This window comes from Ascaphus truei, chromosome 8, assembly GCF_040206685.1.
Source record: "Ascaphus truei isolate aAscTru1 chromosome 8, aAscTru1.hap1, whole genome shotgun sequence".
Lineage (NCBI taxonomy): Eukaryota > Metazoa > Chordata > Amphibia > Anura > Ascaphidae > Ascaphus > Ascaphus truei.
In genome coordinates, this window is record NC_134490.1 from 70526577 (window position 1) to 70553171 (window position 26595).

The window sequence follows — 26595 nt, forward strand, 5'->3', positions numbered from 1 at the left end:
TGTTTGGAAACCAACTGTTTTCCAGCACAAACCACAGACAACATGTTGCATTTATTTTGCCCGTCTGTATTTTCTGCGAGTTCTGGCTTGGCAATGTAGACGTCAGCTTTCTTTTCACAGAGCACTATGGCCCCCATTCATTAGTTTTGTGATCTGAAGACCAACCTCGAAATCATGCACTTTAAGGAACTTTAATGATGCCTCCCGTGGTTCAATGTTAGAGATACTGTTCATCGGGTTGCGATTTGGGGTATGGTTACATTAAGCAATAGGAGGAGTTCAATCAATACACGCACGGTAATGAGCTGAGACATCTTGAGAATCAAAAAATCAGCCGTCTAATACCGAATGTAACAGTGAAAAACGTGATTAGTTAATTTCTTATTAGTTGTTAACATAAGCATGCTGAATAACACCAGTATGATGCCCATCAAGGTGCCCTTTCCATTCTTTTTATTTAGGGAATGGTACTGCTCCCCTGCCCTACATGTCGATAATGCAAACAACAAACTAACTAAATATAACAGTTGTTTCCAACCAATAATAAATGTGTCACATGTATTTTTTTAGACCCCTTACATCAGGGGTGGCCAATTCTAGTCCTCAAAACCCTCCAAACAGGTCAGGTGTTCATGATATCCCTGCGTCAGCACAGGTGGCTCCATCAGAGCTGAAGCAGGTACTGATTGAGCCACTTGTGCTGAAGCTTGGATATCCTAAAAACCTGACCTGTTGGAGGGTCTTGAGGACTGGAGTTGATCACCCCTGCCTTACATCTCCAATATCTGTAAACAGAAGGTTCTTAGAATGTCCCATAAAGGTCGAGAATAGAATTAAGGGGGACATTACGTTACAATGTGTCGCAATCCACATTTTTATAAACTATGGCATCCCAATGGGTTTCTGCTTAGAATACAGGCATTTGGCTTCATGCATCAGCTCTTCTTATGCACAAACATAGGTTAGCCATTGGGAATTCAACTTAAAGGCGATAGTGAGGACATGGGATCCTGTTCATTGTAGTGCAACAATGCAAAAGTGAGGGAGAAAATACATCTCGCTGTATTCATTAAACAATTCTCATGTCCAGACCATATGCTCATATTTTATTCAAATTAGGAAATTATGTATTTGCCCCCGGTATTCTATAGCATTTGCGTAATTGGATTTGACAGCAATAATCTCATACACTTCTCTCCTACTCCCTGGGCCCTCTCAAAAGCCAGATGGCATCAAATAGAAGACTCTGGATGCAAAAACAGCACACAGTTGTTGTAGTCATCTTTTTGTCATAGTATCATTCGAATTTAGTGTCTCTGGTGTCTTGCGTTTTGTGCACAGGTACAGATCTAGTAAGACTCACTGTCCTCGGCCAGTCGCGGAAGAACAAGCAGAGGTCCGTGGTGCTGGGGACAGTGTCTGTTGCGATGGAGCTCCGGGGTCCATGCATCTGAATGGAACTCCCAGCATCATTAATCCTTTGGTGTTGCGGATGCGCATGGCAAAGGCGGGAGACAGTAAGTCTTACTACATCTTACTACATCTGTATCTCTCCATGGATTGTATATAAGCTGTGTTTGGGGGCGTATAAGTAACTTTGGACTTTATAAAATGTGTTAAACCAGTATAGCAATGAAGTGGTTTGTTAGTGTTTTTTGCCATCACAATGGGATATTCTTCTGCTTCAGCTGCAAGATTTGATTTAAAAAAAAGTCTTTTGAACCCACTAGTTTTAGCATTTATTGGCTTAATATTTTATTTACCATGGGGACTCAAAAGGATATGATAGATTATTCACTTAGTTTATATAGATGTTCGTGGATATATCGCCAACCACCTCAAGTGACTCAAGTGACCAGGAACAGTCACCAACAAAATGGGGCTGTACACAACCAACAGTTGCATTTTTCTTGGTATATATTTATACTTAAATATTCCATTCTTTTCATCAAAAAAAAGGATAATTAATATAACGCTGGATGGATATGATCTCAGCACATCTGTGTACAGTACACTTATCAAATTCACAGAAACCCTAAAAGATTGATTTAAATCAGTTTATTTTTAACTTATCAGTGCCCAGGTATTTCTTTTCATGCCCATATATAAAGACACAGGAAGGTCACATGTTTAATGGCTTACAATGGAATGAAGAGAATTGTATGGATACTCAGATAAACTAATCATTTCTATGTAACAAAAAAGTGAATGTTTGTTTGAACTCAGGAAGTCGGTGTAAAATCAATTGTGAGCTGGACATGCAAAGAAAATAAACAGGGAGTGCCACTTACATATACTGTAATTACTATGCCCAAAATAATGCTAAATCGCATTTCGTTGGGTTGTTAGTCAGAAGCTAACGCGATTCAGCTCAAAGGAAGAGAAAAACAATTCAGATCACGGCACACTTTTATTCGGTAAATGCAGACATAAACGGCAAGTTAGGACACACTTCCAGATCTTGTCACCCAAAACACAAAACCATAAATTAAAGGTAATTTACTTTCAATGGCATGCTGAACACAGTCACTTGATTTACAGCACACGCACAAATGTACCTTTGGGTTCGGCCTTGGGAAGCTCACACAAACTGGACATCCAAACTTCCGAGTTTCCAAATAAAAGGGCAGCATTAAAATAAATCACAAAAGCAAGATCTCCATTAGAAAGACGACATTGGGTGAAGCTAAGACATACAAGGCCAGACAGTGACCCTTATTACCTATTACACCCGGAAACCAATGCACTTACCTTGGCTGCATCTGTAACCCTTTAGATGCCAGAGGTGTCTGAAAAGCCTCGCTGGGCAACACATTGCAGGCATGTCCGGTAACCAAAGGGTTTAAGATGATGTATATGCAGAAGAAACAGCATAGCGTTGTCACAGCAGTATTACCACATGCTGACTGACTTCTAGGTAAGATACTGAGGCTGGGAGACATTGCCAAGAAATCCCTCATTGTTTGGGGAAGGGGAGTGGAAGAAGTAAACAAATAGCTTACATTTGCTGTACTTTCTCATATACAATCTTAGAATAAAACTACTGTATATGTTTTCGAAAAAGAATTACTTTGGATGTTATATGCTTTTGCTCCAGCGCACGACTTCTGTGCTACTGAACACCACACGGACAGTGGGAGATATATATATATATGCAGAAGGAGCAGCTCAGTGAGTAAAGGCACGTAGTCTGTAAACAACGACACCCAGTTTGAAGTAGGGGAACCTGGTTCAAATCCTTGTGACCTTGGGCAAGTCACTTTATCTCCCTGTGCCTCAGGCCTACGGAGCAGGGACTGTGACTGTAACAATGCTATGTGCTGCGTACTGAGCATACTGTAGTTGTGAAGTGCTTTGAGTCCCATTGGGAGAAAAGCGTTAAAGTTATCATTATGTGGATACACTTGATAGATTGTGGTCACAGTTTTAGATCTATCTATCTCTTACATGAATCAAACGGAAATAGCTGTGTTAGTCCAGTTGCGATAGTGCACTCTCTCTTCAATGTTATATCCCTACTCAACCTCTTCAGAGGGCTCAAACCAAGGTGAAAAACAAAGAATACAAACAAGCCAGCAAGTGTTCCAGCTGCTGTGCCACATCTGCTTTACATTTGACTTTTCCTTTTCAAAACTTTACCCACACATTGTTCCCGGTGTTAGAAGGGGAAAAAAAGAGATTTATCCGTGACACGTGATGTATGTTACTTCCCAGAAGCACGCATGCACTCCAAAAAATAAATACAACAACAAGCAAAATAGAGCACAAGACATTTTTATTCCTGTGCTATATTCAGGACCAGCCTCTCCTAAGAATGAGCTCTGTGGAACCTCAGTGGGGGGAGGGTAGTGCTGGCTTCTGTTATACTGGAATCCACAAAGCCTTCCAAGTATATGTGAAAATGGGATTGGTAGAGCAAATGAAGAAACCCCAACTTCCTGTTTTTCCCTATTATGTTGCAGTAACCTCCAAGGGTTTAAACAGAAAGGTCTGTCGTGCTAAAGCTGTGCTGTTGGTTCACGGTCTAAATGATGGCTACAGTATTTTATATTCATGTACGGCGTTGATTATTTATTTAGAAAATGTTTTACCAGGAAGTAATACATTGAGAGTTACCGCTCGTTTTCAGGTATGTCCTGGGCACGTTGATGCTGAGCTCTACAAATACAGATACCAAGTCAACTAAAGCCAGGCTGGAATGGGTTAAACGTGGGTAATCGGCACCTATTTGTAAGCCAAAATATCAGGAATATATAATTATTTCAGTAATCATTTTTTTTAAATGTTTAATGTTGCCATAGTAACCAAACGCTTGGAGTGTTTTTACACTCTGTACCTAATCTCTTTCGTGATAATGGTTTAAAAACTGTTGTGTATATTGGTAAATTGCAGATGTAGACTTTTCTTTTGATGCTTGGCTTTATCTAAATATATTGCCACAATTAGCCACAAAAGATAAAAGTGAAGAACAATAATGACCAAATAATGTTAAACCCCAAGAAAAAAATTAATATACAGTTCAACCCCGTTATAGCACGATCTGCTACAACGCGGATCAGCTTATTACGTGGTTTGAGTGTGGCTCCCGATTTATAAACATCTCCAAGGGTTTTAAAAAAAATAATAACATTCAATGCTTTATTGACTTACGTGACATCTGCAGCTCTCTCCTCTCTTCATCAGGCTAAGTCCACGTGCACGGCTTTCAATTTGACCTTTGAGCACAGAGGAGGGTCACTTGACCTTTCTCTGACCAATAACAGCCCAACAGTGAATACATTTTATATAATACACATGCAGGAATCGAACCCATGACCCTTCATATGCTGGTAGCAATTCTCTTGCTGCTACACCACAGCTAGTGTGTTTATAGAGGCATGTTCATCACACTAACCCTGTAGTGTAGCAGCTAGAGAATTGCTACAAGCATATGAAGGGTCATGGGTTTGATTCCTGCATGTGTATTATATAAAATGTATTCACTGTTGGGCTGTCATTGGTCAGAGAAGTCAAATTGAAAGCCGCGCACGTGGATGCAGCCTGAGGGAGAGGTAAGTCCTCGCTGATCGTGGCGGCTATTTCACGATCCCGGTTATAACGCGGTCTCATTATGTGGACCCTGAGCACCGCATTATAACAGGGTTGAGATGTATTCATTTTTTCATAGCAAGCATATTAGTGAAAGGGTGATTTAATCTTTCTACGAAGCTAATCACATTAAGAATTAGTTTAAAGGAAACATGGAAGTATCCCATTTAATGGGTGTACACCATCAATACTTGGACATTGTGGCAGTGAGCTCACAATTGTGTGTATGACAATCAGTAATCATATACTGTACTGAAGAAGACAAAGCTGCTGGCTGGAAAGGGTCCTTTGGAATAATATTCAACTATGTAAGGCAAATCATTTCTAAAATATGTAAATGTTCATCTTTGTATCTAGGATATTAAGGGTCATTTATTACGTGTCAATGTGTGATGCAAATGTAGCGCCTGTAAGAAATAGTGGGCTACCTATCCTTCTCCTACTGGAGTAAGCCCTGGTAAGGGCAGGCGCCAGTAGTAAACATGGGTTTTCCCCCCACCAAGCCCTGCTTTGAATGATAGAGGTAGGCCCCTGACTCTGTGGCAGGCCTGAGACAGAGGGGAGGTCCTGCTGACATCATAAGGGGCAGGGCTGTATCTATTTAGTGGGCTGCTTCTGTGTGTGTCTGGGTCAGTCTGTTGGAGAGTGGAGGCTGTTGGAGTTGTGAGAGTGGAGAGTGCTGGAACAGAGAGCATGGTCTGGGAGTTCAAGGAAACAGGAGAGAAGACACTCAGCCATACTGATTAGAGCTGATAGCACTGTAGTGCTGTGGACCAATGCCCCTCACCCTGCTGAGGGGGTGAGGGGGAGATCTACCCTCACCCCGAGAGTATATCCTGGAGGTGGGGGTTGGGGTATTGAAGCCCCAACCAGCCCATCCTGCTAGGGTACAGCCTGGAGGAGAGGAGTGGAGGAATATACCTGTACATTTGGAAGCACTGCTGTACATGAACTGCTGCTGCTGTGTGCTGTATCATTGTAAAAAGGACAATAAAGACATTGCTGCTATTTTACATAAAGACTGTGTGTGAGTTTAAGATCGCTCGCCCTGGGACCATGGCTTCTTCTGGGAGGATCTTAACCTATCCTTATAGGTCTCGTCAGAAGATGGAGGCGCTGCACCGTTGCTAAAGAATATGGAGGCATATACCCCAGAAGCCTGTCCCTGTTATTCCCCATACCAACGCAGGAGACTCAGGCCCTCCTGTTCCAAGAAGGTATGCACCACCATAGTACATGCAGCCAGCCCTCAATACACCTTAGAGGTCCAATCTGCGACCAGGGGGGGGGGGGACATGGGCTACACAAATATATAACTGGCCAATCAGTATTATTTCGTATTGCCGCAATTATTATTACAGAACTGAATGAAATATGATATATATATATATATATATATATTATATATATATTAATGAGCACATGGTGTCACCTTTTGTTTCAAATCCATTTGACATGGACCCTATAATCTCACAAGTGATATTTTCATTTGCTATATGCTTTACGGTGGAGGTTTTTTTGTCACTTTTTTACCCACCATAACTTAACTAATGCGTGGTGAAACCTATCCAAGCTTCAGATTGCAAAGCCAGTATAACCAGCCTCACACTGATGAGGCCCAAAAGGTTGAAACAGCTGTCTGTGAGTAGGGTTTACTGGCTATGCATCTTAACCCAGGTTGTGCTGAAAAGCTGCGTAATGCAGCAAACATAAGCTTATAGGGTCCATGTCAAAATGGATTTGAAGCAAAAGGTGGCACTGTGTGCTCATTTGCATGTCATTTCCCAGAATCCCTTGCTGCGGTGGAAACACTGTATGCTAGGTGATAATGGTGAAGGGCAAGGTTACAGACCTGTCTCAGACAGTCACTTTTTAACCCACCATATATATATATATATATATACACACACACACACATTTTAAGTTATGGTGGGTGAAAAAGGCGACAGAAAACCTCCACCGTTAGCATTGGCTATATGCTAACGGTGGAGGTTTTCTGTCGCCTTTTTCACCCACCATAACTTAAAATGTATGGTAAACCTACCCAGCCTAGAAATATTTCAAAGCAAGTTTATACCAACCTCACACTGATGATACCCATCAAGGTTGAAACATGTCTGTGAGTGGTTTAAACTTGCTTTGCTAGTCCCATGCTGTGTTTAAAAGCTGTGTGAACAGTGATACATCAGCTTAAATAGGCTCCATGTGAATGGATATTCCAGGCAAAAGGTGACACATCGTGTGCTCATTTGCATGTCATCTCCCAGAATCCCTTGCTGCAGTGGGAGCACTGTATGCGAGGTAATAATGGTTGAAAGGCAGGGTTGCAGACCTGTGTATGACATGTGAATGTGTATATATATATATATATATATATATGTAGCCATGCTGTAAAATGGACTGCAGTTTCCTCTCCTGCTGGCAGTAAGGCCTGGTAAGTAACAGGGATGCCAGCAGTAATCATGGAGGTTTGCCCTCACACCCTGGTGAGGTGCCCTATGTATGGATGGGAGTGGCTACATACTCTGAGTCCACCATTAGTGACATCAGAGATGTGCCCGCCCCCTGGAAATATAAGGCACAGCACTGTTCAAAGTTAGTGTGTTGAAGTAAGGAGCAGGTCTGTGTTGAGACCTGGGGACAGAGGGCGCTAGTGCTGTAACTAGTGGCCCTAAACTGATAAATCAGAAGCAAGTTGTGTACGCCATACTGTGTCCAGGGACCTGGCACAGGGGTGATCTCCCTGAGGGGAGAGGGGATCCCACTCCATTGGGAGGGTGTACTTTTGAAAGGAGCACACAGTTCAATGTGTGGCTAAGTGACTTACTGCGAGGGGCAGCTAGCCCACATCAAGCAATAAAGATGACCTTGAATAAAGACACTTCACTGTGTGAGTCTGGAATTACTTAGCAGGGGAAGGCATCACCAAGAAGGAGTTCCTCATCAGAACCATCTTCCTGCGGACGCAGAGATCCTGATGAGGTGGAGGCGTTGCACTGGATATAGGTAGGACTCATGCACACTACCTCAGCTGCCTGTCTGGGTTGGCATTCCCCACACAACATCATGCGGGAGACTCAGGAGTCCTGTTGCCAACAGGTGCACCACCAGACACGACCATGTAATGGGGACTGGTTTGACCACAGGGGCCAATGTGAGATTGGGTGGGTCAGGCTAGGCCAGAAAATCCATTACATTTGGAGGCGCTGCTGAGATACCTGTCAACAGGACAGGCTTTTGCTAGGCACACTAGGAAACAGGGAGAGTGTATGCTGCCACTTTGTGCTGTGTTGGGACGGACCTAGGAGTAGTCGGGGCTGATGGAGTATAGTCAGCTCGCAGGGACGACCTAGGGGCCTGAAAGGAGTTGGAGGTTTGGAGAGGGGCTATAGCTGTTCTAGTCACCTTGAGGCAGTGCTAGTTGGTAGGATGCCTGGAGGGATAGCCTGTTAACGAGGTCAGGAATTCTGGAAAGGATCTGCGCTAGGCTAGCCAACAGTAGGTAGACGCCCAAGTACTGCATGGAAGAGCCAGAGTACTCTAGCCCATTCCAGACCACTTACCGAAGGGAGCACAGACAGGGAGGAAGGAGATACAGCAGACACTGAGAGAGTGAGCCTAGCCTGAGGTAATGCAACACGAGTCCAGCCTACATTAGGTACACAAGGTGGTGCATTAAGGCAATCTTTATTGTACCGGTGTGGTGGCTGCCCTGCAGAGAGGAGCTCCATGTACAATAACCGCAAGTACAGCAACGAAATGGCGACCGCAAGAGTGGAGGATCCGCGCGGTGCGGAAGGTCCAAAATGGCGGACGGAAGCAGATGGAGGGAGCGCACGTGGTGTGCGTTCCGCTGAAGAGCAAGCGGGAGAAGGAACTTTTGCAAGCATGTTGTGGAGTGGCGCGAAAGCTGTGGCCGCACCGTTTTGGTCCTGCCTGGGACCTAGGGGTATTGCCCCTGAGGACACTGAGGAGGACATTACCGTGACCTGTGGAGAACATTATGATATTGACTGTCAGTCGGCATACAAACAGTTAATTGCTACCTCACCGCTCAAAGAGACTGACAGGGCAGCCCAAAATGGCGGCTCCCGCTTCCCTGGGAGACCGCGTGGAGCAAGTGCAGAGAATTCTGCAGATTCTGGACTTACAGAAAGTTGGCCAGGAGTGGCGCCAACGGGAAAACCCCACCCTGCTGGGGGGTATGGCGCGAAACCTGAGGCCGTGCCCTCATGGACAATGACTAACTCAGCCCCAGTGCTGAGCCAACCGATCAACCTGTGGGACCTCCCCCTAATCTCAACCAGGGAGAGTGGTTTCCAACTGTGCCCAGTGGGAACGGATCCTGCCGAGCGAGGAACTGGTGAGCCGGCCGCACCTTTGCAGAATGTAACCCCTGTAATTGGTGCTGCCTGTGAAAGAAAGGATAAAGAGGCTGAGAAAACTTGGCCGGGAATGGCGCCAAATAAGGAGTGGTGCTCGGGTGTTGGCGCGAAACCTGAAGCCGCCCCCCCCGGACTGTGAAAAGTACAGCCCTAATTCCGGGACATCCTATAAGACTGTGGGACCCTCCCATAATCTCTACAAGTGGGGGTGGTTTCCAGCTTTGTCAGATGAGGGTGGAGCTAGTCAAGGGAGTGGTTGGCAATCCAACCCCTGCTCGTCAGTCACGAGGAGCCAGTACGCTGAACAGACCGTTGCTGCGAGTACCTCCTATCGTGACTATGGCCTGTAAGCCGGAAGAAAATACCATGGTCTCCACCCAACCCTATTCGGCACCAGGAGGCTTCCTGGTGATTCGGGTGGCGGGCACTGAGACAGTGGCGTGTCTCTGCTTGCAGTGCAGACTACCCGGTGGTACCGTGGGTACAGCGGCACGCTGCCCGCACTGTGGCCTCCAGTACATGTGGCCCATGCCTACTTTCGTGCCCTACCAGGCCGTCGAAGCAGTGAGCGATGCGGCTACGCTGTCAGCCGAGCTTCCCGGTGCGCTATGTAGGGAAGGTGCGGATCCCAGAGAATGGGGATCGGGGCCGGTTGCCAAAACCGAGCCCGTGGAGAGAGAAGCTAGCGGTCAGTGTATCGGCCGAGAGACTAAGCGACGGTCACCCTGACCGGTGACCTCGAGCAAGGCGGAAGTGGATTCCTCGGACGAGGAACCCATGGTGTCGTCCGGTGTGGTGGTTCGCCAACCATCAACCTCCTGTGGCGGTAACGGGAGAAAGGTGCCACTTACCGGAGCTGTCGATGAGCGGAGCCGGGTGTCACCAGTACCGCGAAAGACCGAGAGACGGAGTCTTTCGATTCCAGGGACCGGCGGGTCCAGTGGTGAGGGTCGATCCACCCCCACACCACGAAGCGGTAAGAGCAGTCCTTGTTCTTACCTGACGCTGACGGCGACCTCGGCGGAGGAAAGGCGTTACCAGGTCCAGGCGGGGCGGCAGAACCAAGCGGAACTTCCGGATGTCGTGGTGGAGGAAGAGGTCCCGCTTGGGGACCCATCCCAAGATGGCGGAACATCCAGCCTTGTAGATGATGTCACTTCCGGCGGGCGTGGCAGACCGGCTGGAGAGACGACTACGTATCGTGGATCGGGCAGTGCTTCCCGATCGCCTGGTCCCAAGAGGAGTTGGCAGGCGGCGAGAAAGGAGAGCGGTGAGACCCGACCAGGGGAGAGCCCTTGCGGTAACTCTGGACACTGTAGTGGGAGTGAGCGGGTCGGAACCCCGCAGATTCCCATAGTCCACCCCTATGCCCAACCCCACACCTTAGCTAAAGCCCCAGTCCGGGTCACTTTTTCCCGAGGGTCCTCGTCAAATCTGGGAGTGTCCGGAGGGTCCCAGTGCAATGTGTGGCTAAGTGACTTACTGCGAGGGGCAGCTAGCCCACGTCAAGCAATAAAGATGACCTTGAATAAAGACACTTCAATGTGTGAGTCTGGAATTACTCAGCAGGGGAAAGCATCACTAAGAAGGAGTTCCTCATCAGAACCATCTTCCTGCGGACGCAGAGATCCTGATGAGGTGGAGGCGCTGCACTGGATATAGGTAGGACTCATGCACACTACCTCAGCTGCCTGTCTGGGTTGGCATTCCCCACACAACATCATGCGGGAGACTCAGGAGTCCTGTTGCCAACAGGTGCACCACCAGACACGACCATGTAATGGGGACTGGTTAGACCACAGGGGCCAATGTGAGATTGGGTGGGTCAGGCTAGGCCAGAAAATCCGTTACATATATATGTATTCTTCTGGGCCTTTCCTCTGTCAGTCCTGTTAGAACAGGCAGTGGAACGGTTAATTCCTTCAGTAGGCCTGTTTTGCATTTCAGCTCTGAGTATGTAGCAATATTCAGGGGCAGGCCTATGCAACATTTGAATGTGTTAATCCAAAGGGTGGATATGGGTTGGAACACCCCCTGATGTGTGTGTGAGCCAATCGGTATCCAGCTTTGAGTTGTAATGATTCAAAGCTAGAGACACTCCCTGAGGATATTCAAATTGAGACATATTTCCAAATTCAGTTAGCGTGAGTTTGTCTAGAGAGAGAGCTGAGAGAGATAAGAAGCCAAGAAGAGTTCTCCCCCTCTTGCCCCACCTGGGTAAGGAGGGGGGGAATTCAAGCTGCCACGAGCAGAGAGGCAGAGATTACACCATGCCTGTGATATCATGCTGTATGCTGTCTGCACACCTATGCGGAATAAAGATCCACAGAAAAGAAGCTGCTATATAAGCCCTATAAACTTATTCCTGCTGCATTAGACCGCGTCCACGGTAAGCGTGACCGCACGTGCGGCGCGATCAAAATGCCGTAAGGCAACGAGTACGGCCATAGCAAGCGCGTGCACGATGGGGCGCGCGGCACGTGAGGAATCAAATCAGTTTGATTTTGCAGCGCGACGGCCAGGTCACGTGCACGGCTCAACCAATGAGGGCGTACCGCTCACGTGACATCATGGGAACACCTCCCAGCACGCCCTCGTCACGCCCCCCATCGCGCAATCTTACATGCTGTGTATCGTTCCAGCTACTGGCCAGTGTGACGTGACGCGCGGGCCCCATGGACACAACTTTTCAGCACAGCCTGGGTTAAAGAAGCGCATAGCCAGTAACCCTGCTCACAGACAGCTGTTTCACTCTTTTGGGTCTCACCAGTGCGAGAATGGTTACTGGCTATGCAACGTGAAGCTGGTACGTGGGTATAACCAGACGCAAAATAAGTTATGGTCGGTTAAAAAAGTGACAAAAACCCTGCGCTTGTTTGTCCTTATTTGGTATGTCATTCTGTTTATGCAACTGATGTCCCCCATTGTACTGCGCCACGGAATATGTTGGCAATTTAGAAATAAATTATAATAATAACAACTCACCATCACTTATTTGGAAGTGAGTAAAGACACTGAGTGGCACTGAGAGTTCAAAGCAGGGGAGCCTGTTCAATTCCCGGTGTCAGCTCCTTGTGACCTTGGGCAAGTCACTTTATCTCCCTGTGCCTCAGGCACCAAAAAACATAGATTGTAAGCTCCACGGGGCAGGGACCTGTGCCTGCAAAATGTCTCTGTAAAGTGCTACGTAAAAAACTAGCAGCGCTACACAAGAACATGCTATTATTATTTCGTTTCATATTTTTTTTTTACTCAAAGTGGCCGCTGAGTGGAAAATAACAGTAAATACAAAACTTAGCAGCAGATTTGGAAGCAAATAATCATTTTGTTCCCGTTTTGTGCCTATTTGTTTGCCAACCACAATACTTTCGGAAGGAGTCCGACAGTGTGTGGGAATACAGCACTTTGCGATACAGCTGTAACCGCCGGAAGCATGTACCTGTAGTTACAAATCAATGTATATACTCACTAGGTAGAGATATTTGGTTTTGACAGAACTTATTTGATACTATTCTGATCTAATGGATTTTACGGACCTGTCCTTGGTTTGAACTAAAGTGAAAGATTTTTTTGTGCGATGTTGTTAACTTGGTACAGTATGGCTCAGGAGTGGCCAACTCCAGTCCTCAAGGGCCACCAACAGGTCAGGTTTTAAGGATATCGCAGCTTCAGCACAGGTGGCTCAGTCAAAGACTGAGTCACTGATTGAGCCACCTGTGCTGAAGCAGGGATAGCCTGAAAACCTGACTTCTTGGTGGCCCTTGAGGACTGGAGTTGGCCACGTCGGGTATAAAATCTCCAAAAGTATTCTTCACTGTTTTCTGCAATCAAGCGGTTTTAAATGTTTGCAAGAGTTATTTGGAAAACAATGATGCCTCCCAAGAGCTGAAATATGTCTTATTCTCATTAAAAAAAACAACGCCTATACTTACTATGCAGAGATTACACGCTGCAATGTATAAGGCTAGTAATGTGTGTTAGAAAAGTTTGCTCTTTTTTTTAACTTTATGGTAAAATAATTTTCTTTAAATACTTTTTCAACACATTTATAGATTTTGATAGATTAAGGGCCTCATGCAGAGAGCATAGAATTTTAAAATTGGCGAATTTCATAAAAAGTAGCTTTTTTGGAGAGTTTTATTCTCCATATGCAGAAAAGTGCGAATTCTGCTATGTTTAACATGGATGCGTGTGGCGAGTTTAAATTGGCGAGATGCGCGCTTCAGAAACGTGTAAAAACAAATTCGCGCCTTTTTTTTCCCCTTTACTATAGGCGGCGAGCGCCATCTTGCCATCTTTTCCTGGCGCGGCAAAAATGCGAGAATCGCGCCATTTTCTTGGCGCGAACAGCCGCTACATGCCGTTCGCACCTCTCTGTATTCGGAGTGTTTTAAAAATGGCAAGATGGAGGTTCTCGCCAGCCGCGAGGCGAGTTTTAGCAATAGAAAAAACAAAATGGCGCGTTTTTCGTAACTCGCCATTTTCTGCCGGTTTCTGCGCGAAATTGTACAAAAAATGGCGAATTTCGAAATAACGATGCTCTCTGCATGAGGCCCTAAGTGTGCAAAGTATTTATAAGGAACTCAAGTGAAATTAATTGGGAATACTGTTTCACAAAAGCTATTACAGAAATGACCATGGTTTAACCACACAGGAACTTAAAGGTTCTATTTGTAACAGTCTGATCAATAATGCACGTGGCAAATTAGAGAAAAGAGCCTGTGAATCAAGACAGAAGTGGTGCAAAAAAAATAACTAGACCATATGTATAAAAGAAAAATGTCCCATCGTAATCAGCAGGATTTGATCTAGTAAAGTTTTTTCTCCCCAGAATAGCAATTTGTCCGTGTTACTTAGCCCTGTATGTTTATTTTTCAATTTTAGGGACTCACGAAATGTCACAAGAATGTAAATTAAAGAAAGGCTCACAAGGATGTCACCAAATGCTAAGGTTGCCAGGTTCTGTCATTACCATTTATGTTTTGAGATGTTAAATACATTCTGTGGAGCAGCTGACACTACCAGGCATGGGAGCTATAAAGGGGACGCTGTAAATATGCGCATCTCGGAGTCATCATTCACGCTGCAGAATAACAGGTGTTATTGTTTGGAAGGGGGTGGAAGATTTTACATTGGCTAGCAAGGCTCATGTGTCAGGAACAGCTGTATATAAACAGTGCTAGTACTGTTATTGCTACACAACAAAATACATGACTGTTTGCACAATAGGCACACAGTATATCCGGTAATTATTATCCGCATTCAAAATGTTATTAATTCATATATTAAGGCTGTTCATAAAAGTGGCAATTCTGCCATTTACAATCCTTTAGAAGGGCTTTGCTGAGGAGTGTCTGATTTAGTGTTACAGTATGTAGCGCAATGCTATCTGGCTTTGCCACATTCAGTGACTCATCTCTTAATTCATTCAGAGCTCTTACATGCCCGTACATGGGCTATTGCTCATTCTGCTCCCCAGTAATATCTCCAGCATAGTCCTCGTTCAGTTTTTCGACTGATGAGTTGCAAATGTGATCCAGTCCAAGGTGGAAATCACGATGCGTTCTGTGCTTAGAATATGAGTCTGCAATTGGCACAGAGGCCGAAGGATGACTGCATTACAGAATCAATCCGGAGTTACTATGCCAACGGACGTCTTTCAACAGTTAATAGTGTATAATATAACTGCAACTAGTGATAACATAGGGTAAACCACGGCTTTACAAAAAGCCTACAAATATTGCCACTTCTTTGGCCAGATGCCCCTAAACCAAAGTTATATAAAACATTTGGACATTGGGAGAGCTGGTCTTGATGTCTCTGGCTCAGAGAAGCCGGGGGTCCGGCCAACTGCATTCAAGCGTATGTGGTCACTCCGGGCAGCAGTAGTGTGTCAATTGATATGTTATTTTGAGGTTCACGATTTAGATGCAATGGTATTAAAATACCAGTCTATTTAATAATTTCCTAGCATTTTGGGGAGGGGGTGGGGGGGGGGGGGGGGAGATTTGGATGGCGTGGAGTTGCATTTTAACTAATATCCTCTTTCCTAAATGTATACAGTATGTGGTGAGTTAGGAGGAACTTCCCAAACACAATTATCCAAAATGACTCAATTAACATACTGTACACAATTAACAGGAAACATCTGCAAGATGATTTTCGATTGATGTATTTAACACTCAAACAAGTGCTTTTCAAAAATAGATTGTACCATTAAAAACTAATTCTGGGAGTTGAGATCTTAATCTGTAGCATCTGGTTGGGCTGCGTTCTTACTTTTTACAACAGTAGCGATGTTGGCTTATACTGTGTTAGAGGAATATCTTCTTGTTCCATTTGCCACGAGAGCAGCTTGATATGCAGCATCTTATACCAATACTAGTGCCTGGAAATTCACATCTGGCTTTCACCCAACCACAAGCAGAGCACAAAAGTGGGAAAGCAAACTGGGGGCTCCAGTAATCTCATAAAAATCTGTTCAATACAAATTGGATATGGCTTTACTTTCACGCAGAGCAGATCAATGGTTTTAAACCTTTGAAGAACTGAATAGCTCTTTTAAGTCTTTTTTTCTGACACCAAAGGACTTCAACTTCTATCCTATGTACCTAAAAGTACTACAGATGTAGCGGGGCATGTATATACAGTACTAGTTTAATATATTATACATGATGTATGTGTGATTTACGTACAATAGATGAGGTGTGTTCGCCATTGTAAGGCTTAGTCCCCACTGGATGCTGCAGCGCCCGCCATATCGAGCGCTGCAGGGGCAAAAGCCGCCCTCAATGGGGCCGGGCCCGCTGTCCCCGCGGTGCGTTTTTCCAGGAGACTGGAAAATTGAGATTGGAACTAGCGATAAAGCACTAGGCCACGCCCCCGGCGGTTCAGCCAATGAGGGTGAACCTGCGGGTGACGTCATGGCCGCGCCCCCATCACTCCGTCTCCCCCCCGTCTTTCCCCTGCAGCTTACTGCAGACTGGGGGACACAGCTGCACGTGCCGCCAGCCTGACAGGCGCTCGTGCAGCGCAGGCAGCGGGGCCGTAGCCTACGGAAAGTGCAGGAGGTAAAGAAAGGGGGTGGATCCAAAACACTTTCCCAATGTAGCAGGTAAAATAAGCCGGGAGGAGAGATTTATTACCTGTGTGGGAAAGAGGAGCCATCTGCACCTCCCTAATTGTTATGGGAATTAGAACTATAGTATAACATATGCCATGGTATAAAAAAAACAAACATTACAAAAACAAACATTTTGTTGTAAAGTTAAAAAAAACATTATGGATAAAGAAAAATTGTATCAAGAGAAGTAACATATTTATTATTTCACTATTAACAATGTTATTTGTGGAACTCCCTGACGCGGGTGCCAGGGAACAAAGGCCGAAAAGGGGACTGAATATAACATTTTTCTGCATTACAATTCTTACAACTTGATAAAAAGTTGAACACCACATACAATAAACGGAGAATTGCGCACAGATCTGGTCCTTCTATCCTTAGGGTGCTGTGCAACGTTGTTCATTTCATTGTAGCTGTTGCAATGAACCATTTTAAACTGGGAGTGTATGATAACATTTCCTGACAGTTTTATAGGAAAATAATTCAGTGTTATATGACTTATGTCATAAACCGCAGCACTTAACCCTCTTCATTACCGAAGCCAGTTATGCATTGAATATCTATGTATCCTCCTTTTATTTATATAGTGGCACACAGTAATCAGCGCTTTACACTATTACAATAAAAGTACAAACAATGGGGATAAGTGCAACAAGTAAATGACAACATAGGGCAAAGGGAGGCCCTGGTCTGAACAGCTTACAATCTTAATCAATGATTGCTCTTTGTGGTTTATTATCTAGAACGCGGGCGGCCAACTGCAGTCCTTAAGGGCCAACAACAGGTCAGGTTTTAAGGATATCCCTGCTTCAGCACAGGTGGCTCAGTCAGTGACTGAGCCACGGATAGAGCCACCTCCTGCTGAAGCAGGGATATCCCCAGTGCATGGCCTGGTGGTGGCCCTTGGGGACTGGAGTTGGCCCCTTATGATCTAGAACATATAACAAATGTTCTTTTAACAAACAAAGATTATGCTTAGAACAAATGCTACACGGGAAATATTACATGTGGCCGCTTAAGTTACGGGTTTCCAATTTGACTAATCTACATGAAAGCAGCACTTTGTGCTACTCGAGTTTTGTTGTTCTTTTCATGTTAAATCCAAGGTCCCCGACATGCTCCCTGTTCTGGGGACCACCTAGCTGCCAAGAAATGACATTGCAAATCAAGATATGAATACTTGTCCGAGAAAGCAGTGTGTCTGCCGGGCTCAGTCTCACTCCAGTGCCCAACAGAAAGTCATTCCTATTGGTGGCACCAAGGCCATCTTTGGTGCGGTCTTCTTTTTATTTTTTAGAGAACGGACATAAATAAGACGTATATGTTCTCAACAGCTGGGGGGATCCTAGGGCTGGGAGAACTGCGGAAGAGAATTGGATCTAACCAGGTTAAAAATGATATCTGGAGGGTATTGCTGTTTTAACTATGAATCCAGGTAGTGCACCACACTCGCTTGTATTCAGGTAAGTATTAACATTCTCCTTAGTGGTACCAGACAAGGTCGTGCTTATACCGGAGGCGGCCGGGTGTGGGACTCCGGAACAAATCAATATAATGTAATGTACTTGCCTATACAGCGAGCGCTGCAGAGCGACCGCACGTGCTTCTCCCAAACAGATTTTCATTTTTGATATTGCCGCACAGCGGCCGCGTCACGTGAGCGGTTCAGCCAATGAGGGCGAACCGCTCACGGCCACGCCTCCGCCACGCCTCCCGCCTGCAGTGCAGGTCGCGTGTGCGGATCGCCCTGATTGAACACACGCACCCGCCGCAGCCGGTATAATCAAGGCCTAAGTGAACAACGCCATCCTAGTCTCTGTTTAAAATGGCGAACATCTGTCTACAGGATACACTGCTGTACACATCCTTGAACAACGTAGTCCCAAATGGGCATTGAGATATTTAATTTGGCAATTAAAAGCCACGTTTCATGGGGTATCCCAAATGTCAGGAGTATTTTGCACCTGATAAAAGGGATAACCCTTGAAACAGGTTTTTTTCCTCCTTTAGATCTCCAAATAAAATATATAAAAATGTCCCCATAAGACTTTGTTGCTCACGGATGTATACAGAAATGAGTCCTAAAGATCAGGGAAGGACAACTCCAGTCCTCAAGGTCAGGTTTTCAGGCTATCCCTGCTTCAGCACAGGTGGCTCAATCAGTGGTTCAGTCAAAGATTGAGCCACCTGTGCTCAAACAGAGCTATCCCGAAAACCTGACATGTTGGTGGACCTTGAGGACTTGAGTTGCCACCACCGGTTATAGACAGATTGCTACTTTACTTTAACTAGAAGCACAGATCCCTCTGCTGCTAGGAGAGGGTGCAAAGCTTAGAGCAGTGGTTTTCAACCGAGGTTCCGCGGAACCCTGGATTCCGCAAGCACCCCTCAGGGGTTCCGTGGCCACCAGGGGGTGGGGAGGGGAGCTGAGTCAACTCTCCCAACTGTCCCAGGACCGGGGGTGCAGAGCAGTGACTTTGCATCTCCCGAGCTCAGCAACAGCAGCGGGCAGCTCACTGCTATCCTATCTGCCTGCTCCAGTCGGCGCGCACTCTCGCAGGGAAAGGGGGAGAAGGGGGGAACACATTCAAAGAGCTTCACTCCTGAACTGGTCTGGACAGGAGGTCAGAGTGTGTGTGTGTGTAAGTGGGAGAGTGTGTGTGTATAAGTGGGAGAGTGGGTTTATGTGGGAGAGTGTAGGAGTGTGTGTTAGTTTGTGTGTGTGTGTGTGTGTGTGTGTGTGTGTGTGTGTGTGTGTGTGTGTGTGTGTGTGTGTATAAGTGGGAGTGTGTGGGGGAATGTGTTGTAAGTGGGAGTGTGTGTGTAAGTGGGAGAGTCTGTGTTTAAGTGGGAGTGTGTGTGTGTGTGTGTGTGTGTGTGTGTGTGTGTGTGTGTGTGTGTGTGTGTGTGTGTAAGTGGGAGTGTGTGTGTGTGGGGGGGAGTGCGTGTGTGTTTGTGTGTGTTATTGGGAGTGTGTGTGTGTAAGTGGGAGTGTGTGTGTGTAAGTGGGAGTGTGTGTGCAAGTGGGAGAGTATGTGATTGTAAGTGAAAGTGGGTGTATGGGTGTAAATGGGAGAGTGCACGTGCGCAAGAGCGAGAAGGGGGGGCGAGAGACTGGGCAAGATTTGGGGTTCCCCAGAATTTCAAAATCTAATTCTGGGGTTCCCTAAACAAAAAAAAGGTTGAAAACCACTGCCTTAGAGAAGTGACATCTTCAACCCCCTTTTATCGAATCCTGAAAGATTACCTTATTCGATCACACCTTCAACTGAATCAAACTATAAAGAGAAAAACCACTACTAGGGTGAGGAGTCTTATATTGGATGTAACGGTTGCTTAAAGCCCATCCGGGGTAGCACCACATAAAATTATACACTGCGGAGCTTTGGTTCAGATGACCTAATACAAAAATGAACTTCGGGGATGGGATTATATACAAGTGCGTAAAATTAAAAAATAATATAGGTCACTAATACATGCTCATTTTTAGGGGTGGAAAATTTGACCCATACTGAAAACACCAAATACTTATTTAACAGAAAGTGTAGTGGGCTGAAGGAGAAGCGTAGAGCAGCCTACAAAGAGGGTAAACCCAATTTGAATCTTAGGGGCAGCTCTTTGTCATCTCCCTTTCTCTCTCGGTGATACAGGTACATTATTGGAGATAAGGAAAAGGCAGAGGTATTAAATAAATGATTTGCCTTTGCATTTACTAAGGGGAAACCAAGGGCAAACATATTGCACAAGGACGCAGCCACAACCTTTATATTAACAAACAATTGGTTAACTGAGGAAGAAGCGCATAGGTGGCTTGATAAAATAAAAGGTAAATAAAGCACCCGGCCCTGATGGCATACACTCAAGAGTTCTTAAGGAGCTTTGATATGGTGTCACACAAGACGTTAGTGTACAAAATAAAGGAAATTGGTCTCTAAAAATATTTGCACCTGGATTGAAAACTGATTGAAGGATAAGCAACAGAGAGTTGTCATAAATGGAACCTTTTCAGTTGGGCTAAAGTTGTAAGTGGAGTCTCTCAAGGGTCGGTACTGGGACCCCTGTTTTTTAACTTGTTTAGTAATTACCTTAAGGTTGGCATAGAGAGCAAAGTCTCCATCTTTACTGATGACACTAAATTATGTAAGGTACTGTAGTAAAATCAGAGCAGGATGTATTTTCAACTTTAATAGAGTGAAACCTTGGGCAGGGAGATGGCAGATTAGGTTTAATACAGATAAATATAAGGTTATGCATTTGGAAAACAAGAATAAACAAGCTACTTATAAATTAAATGGGGCAAAATTAGGTTAATCCTTGATGGAGAACGATTTAGGAGTGCTTGTAGACAGTAGGCTTAGCAATAGTGCCCAATGTCATGCAGTAGCTGCAAAGGCAAAAAAAGATCGCATCTTGCATTAAATGAGGTATGAATGGAAGGCAATAAAGAATAATTATGCCTTTATTGTAAAATTAAGTATTTCAATTCAGTATGTATCTGGCACAGTGGCAGATGGCTCAAAAGTAGGACGTGACAGCGATACTACCCATCAACTGGTTTAGCTCACACTGCTTATTATCAACTCTATATAGTTGGGATGGAAATCCTTTTAGGAAGTGTGGGACGGGACTAATTTAAATATACTTTGCATAGTCATTAGCTTATCTCTCAGGTGTGCTCCTTTTACAGCACAGGCGTGTCTCACTAATTTATTTGGAGGGACGCTTGAAGGGAGATATATATATATATATATATATATATATATATATATATATATATATATATATATATATATATATATATATATATATATATATATAGCGACTGCTAATTAAATGAGAAAAGTCTCTCTCTCCTTCTCATTGCTGATTGCTCTTTTGGAGAGTGATCTGCGCATCAAAGGAACCGGCCAAGCAGATTTTTAAAAAAAATCACTTATCTCTAATTGTCAGTATTGTAAAAATGGGTGGGTTTTTACATTTTAAACTACAGTGTTTGTAACTGACCACTATTATCTGATTAGCTCCTTATCCATTTTCTTTTATTTTGCAGGGGAAAATTAGATCTTAAAGACTCAGCCATAGCTATAGCACTTTATATATATTTATTTTTGAATGTGCCAGTTAACAATTGATTATATTAATATGCACATTTCCTTTTAAATCCTGCAACCCCGATATCTCCTGACACCCCTACTCACCTTACGCTCAACCAAAGGTCGTCTCATCCGTGCGCTTTGTACCTCACAGCCCTCCCCAGCTTAGACCCAGATCCACAGAACGTCATTATTTACTTAACGATGCGCTACCTGAAGTCAACCACTGTGTATATATATATATATATATATATATATATATATATATATATATATATATATATATATATATATATATATATATATATATATATATATATATATATATCACTTAGCCACAGATACCAGGACAGTTACCCGCTAGGACAGTGTGCCGCCGCAGGTAACCCTAACCTTAACCCTAAACACCCCTAATCCTACCTCAGGGGCGAAACAGCCGGTCTAGGACATCTAGTCACGACCGTTTCGCTGGCGTTTAGCCGCGGCTCACCGCTCACCAGGACAATCAGCCGCCGGCCACTTCGCCGCTAAGGTAAGTCTCTAACCTTACCCTAAAACCACCTAACCTTAACCCTAATACTAACGCTTCCCCCTACCCTAAAAACCTTAACCCCTTACCCTAAGACCCCTCACCCTAACACCTGAAACCTCTTAAATGAACCCCCTCCCCTAACCGCCAAACTTCCTAAAGTTAATCCCCTACCCTAACCGCCAAACCCCCTAAAGTTAATCCCCTACCCTAACCGCCAAACCCCCTAAAGTTAATCCCCTACCCACTAAAACCCCTAAAGTGAATCCCCTACCCTAACCACCAAACCCCCTAAAGTGAATCCCCTACCCACTAAAACCCCTAAAGTGAATCCCCTACCCTAACTGCCAAACACCCTAAAGTTAATCCCCTACCCTAACCGCCAAACCCCCTAAAGTTAATTCCCTACCCAAACCCCTAAAATTAATCTCCTACCCTACCTGCCAAAACCCCTAAAACGTACATTCTCTAGAAGCGGCCGGCGGCAGCAGAGGATCCAGTGGCTGCGGGTCCCCCTGTGGCTAAATGCCGGTGGAAGTTGGTTGCGGTGGGTCAGTCGCAGCCAAATGTACCAATCCGAAAACAGCTAATGGTCCCTTTCCACCGGGGTCTCCGACAATTAGCAGTGGCCATTTTACTGTGAGACAGTTGGCCACCAGGACAATTCACCACTGCAGGTAATCCTAACCCTAAACCGCTAACCTGAAACATCATAGCCCCTAATCCTATCTCAGGGGCAAAATGGCCATGGCCAACTTTCCATTAGGGGAAAATTGAGGCGCACTGACTTGCAAATCAACGGAAATTTATTGTGCCAAAATGACCATGGTTTCCCGTTGATTTGTGAGTCCGTGTGCCTGTTTCACTTCTATCTCCATGGCCAACTGTCCCTCAGTGGCTGAACTGCAGCTAATTGTCCCTTTCCAATATATATCCCCTCAATCCTCTCTCCAAATCACATATGGAGAGGAAACTGTGCTAAAAAAAAGGAGCCCACCCTCGATACCTGGGAGATATGCAAAGTATATTTAAATGACTAACCCCACACCACCTAAAAGATTTCCATAAGACATATACTGACAAGCCTAAGGCCAGGTCCCTGCTGCAGCGCCCGTCAGACAAGAGCCGCCCCACAATGGGGCCGGGCCCACTACAAGGGGTAGCCGCCGTGCTGCGCGGCCAGTTTTTCCTGAAGACAGGAAAATTGAGCTCAATACTCACGACGAGCGCGGTGGCCACGCCCCCAGCGGCTCAGCCAATGACGACGAACCTGCTGGGTGACACCATTGCTGCGCCCTCCGCCACGCCTCCGTCACATCCCCCCCATCTTTCCCCCTGCAGCTCACTGCAGACCGGGGATCAGAGCTGCACGTGCCGCCAGCCTGCCAGGGGCGCGTACAGCGCAGACAGCGGAGCCGCAGCCTAAGGCTCCTTTGTGATGAAAGGGGATAGTAGTGTCGGGCCCAACAGGGACAGAACCCACAGCCTCTGCTGTATAGGATAACAGCTTTAACATTGAACTATCTCACAGCCACTATCACAGCAAAGTTTAAGCTCTACTGCTCCCACCTGTGGCTAATCATACTTGTTGTGGACACTCCCCCCGGCTTCCTTCCTATACTTTGCATATCCTATTAGCATCTCTCCAAGGTGTCTCAGGTGTGTCCTTTTTGTGCACAGAGCACATTGAACTGGCAACCAGGAAGTGGAATTGGTCGGCTTTCAAAGGAAGCCAGGAGAGTATTCACAAGTGGCCCTTTTCAATCCCTCCCTACCTATGGAGCGTTCTTCCACTCAATATTCGTCAAACACCTTCACTTTCTGGATTCAAAGCCAAGCTAAAAATTTACCTTTTAAAAGAAGCATTTTTAATCATGCACTTTCATTTCTACCGTGTCTGCAAGTCTCTCAAAATTCATTTAGATTGTAAGCTCTTCGGGGCAGGGTCTCGCTTTGCCGTATGTTGCCATGTATCTGTTGCGCTTATCCCCATTGTTTGTAATTTATTTACCTTGTATTGTAATTTTGTAAAGCGCCACGTACACTGTTGGTGCCATAAAACGATACATACTGTACATTGTTGCTAAAGTAACAAGAGAGCATAACCTCTGTGGTGCAGTAGTTAAAAGAAATAATAATACTGTAATAATAATAAAAAGTAATGGCATATGCTGACTGTGAAAACTTAATTATTTGGAGAATAGAAGAAAATGTTAAACCTTTAACATAAAATATTTTATCATGTAACTAGCAAACTAAAACCACGTTACTGCTCCCCCGTCTATCGTGTGCAATGATTGAGACTATCAGTTAGAACAAGAAATGCATTTTACTCCCAAACGTTCTCCGTGACTTCTGTGTTTAATGCAAGAAAACAAGGCTGCATTAAGACTGTTTTTTAGGTGAAATAGTTTGCATCTTATTTCACATTCGCCTTGAATATAAATTCTTGTCATGGGACACAGGCTGTGAAGGACAATACAATCCTTTGCATTCAGCTGCTCAATGAAATCACCATCCAAGGCAAACATGTCAAAACATCATGAATCAATACGTCCTTTATGTCGAGTTCTCTCTCCCTTTGGTGTTGTATTGTAATGCTAAATGTAACAGGCAAAATGCAATGTTCAGATAAATGTCAAAGAGGACGAAGGGACATAGTGTGTAAAGAAACAAGGTAACTGAACGAAATAATGTTGCATACAAAAAAACATAACTCCCTGTGGTCATTAGCAGGATTATTATGCATTGTTCATGCACTGGTCACCCAAGGACAAAGTGGTTCCTGACCATTCACTAGTTATAGTGTGTCAATACCAGTGCCACAATTGAGCCTACAGTTTGTACATGTTACATACAAGACCTAGAGGGGGGGGGGGGGAGGGGGGGAGACATAACTTATTACACTTATGATTTCATAACTCAGGGCACCAGCCATGTATGAGCAATACATCCCATATCATGTTGGCAGTGGATTTAAAGCTGCAGTTCAAGCAATTTCCTATGTGTTTTTTGTTGTTGTTTTTTTTAAATAAATCAGTTCTGTACTATGAGAAAATACTTGAAGCATTAAAAAATAAAAAATACACAATTTTAAAGACATTTTTAATGTATTCTAATGTAACAAGCATTTTTGTTCCTATAGAAACCATTTACAAAGTCCCACCCCCTTCTGAAACAGCGCCACCTTTTGAGCCCTGCCCTCTCTATCAGTGAACCAATTTAATCTAGGGCCTGCCTGGGGTCACATGATCTTCCTCACAGAACTTTGGCCGAAGAGGACCCAAGATGCATTTATTGACCCCGAGCCGAATCTTCAGCGATCGATGACAGGAGAACGGATCGATCGGCAACTTAGCTAATCACTTGTCAGTGTGCAGATTGTATTGATGCACATACTGAATTGAAAAGAAACATAAATAAACGACCGCTTGGACTGCAGCTTTAAGGAACATTACTGCACTGTTTCCTCCTCCTATGTCATTTTTGGGACACTAGTTAATTTACAATGCTGCAATGTATTGACTTCAGTGATACCAATACATTCATTGTACCCGGTATTAGATGGATGTTGGAGGCACATTCTCATTCTGCTATGAAGCTCTTCCTCACGGTGGGGAATATGCGAGTCCTATTCCTTTGAATGGAGCTGAACTCTTTACCAGCGCTGGGAAGCAGCTCTACAGCACATTGAATAAGGGCCTGAGACTGAAGGCTGGTGGACTTTTAACTTCATTAGACAAACTCTATTTCCTCCAGCTGGTAACAATAATGACACGTTAACTGCATTTCTCTGTGTTATCTCATAAAATAATAACCCTTTCATTTCAGTGCCTGCCACGTTTGATCAAATTGAACAATTTATTATTATTATTATTAGGGGCCAAACCTGAGTGTAACGACCACTATTCTCGCCTTTGAATCTTTCTTTTTTCGCACTACAGAGCACAGGAAAAGTTTAGGTTTTAATGGCATAGCTGCCACTATAAAGCTTGTATGTTCAAGTAACCGTTTAGAAAAACAACATACATATCTGCCGCCCTCCTTCTGCATCAAGATGTAAGTAAGACTACTGTAACTTCTCAGTTGAGCGGGCCTTTTCTTCAGGAAATACACGTGTAGCTTATGGCCAGGGTCGCCACCTTCAACTGATGGCGAACCCGGGGGGGGGGGGGGGAAATAATTCCCTTACTTGGCAGCGTGCTGCAGCGGCGTCTCCCGACATCCTGCGGCAAATCCCCCTCCAACTGCAGTGAACATGGCTGCGCGGCGTCATATGGCGCGTTGTCATGGCAATGGGATGCTACGTGACATCATGACGCTATGCGGCGTCACGTGGCCATGGCAACGCGGCGTCATATGACACCGCGCAGCCAT

General features: G+C 44.9%; 1 protein-coding gene across 6 annotated transcripts in view; it reads right to left on the reverse strand.

Moving 5' to 3' along the window:
- SH3PXD2A (SH3 and PX domains 2A) overlaps positions 1-26595 on the reverse strand; it is a 279344-nt gene that overhangs the window by 74557 nt on the left and 178192 nt on the right. For 3 of the 6 annotated variants that reach the window (XM_075612532.1, XM_075612530.1, XM_075612534.1), the window contains one exon: positions 2559-2603. The exons of the other annotated variants lie outside the window; for them this stretch is intronic. In XM_075612532.1, the coding sequence (XP_075468647.1) occupies positions 2559-2603 (45 nt within the window). The remainder of the gene's footprint in view (positions 1-2558; positions 2604-26595) is intronic. 6 annotated transcript variants of the gene reach the window in all.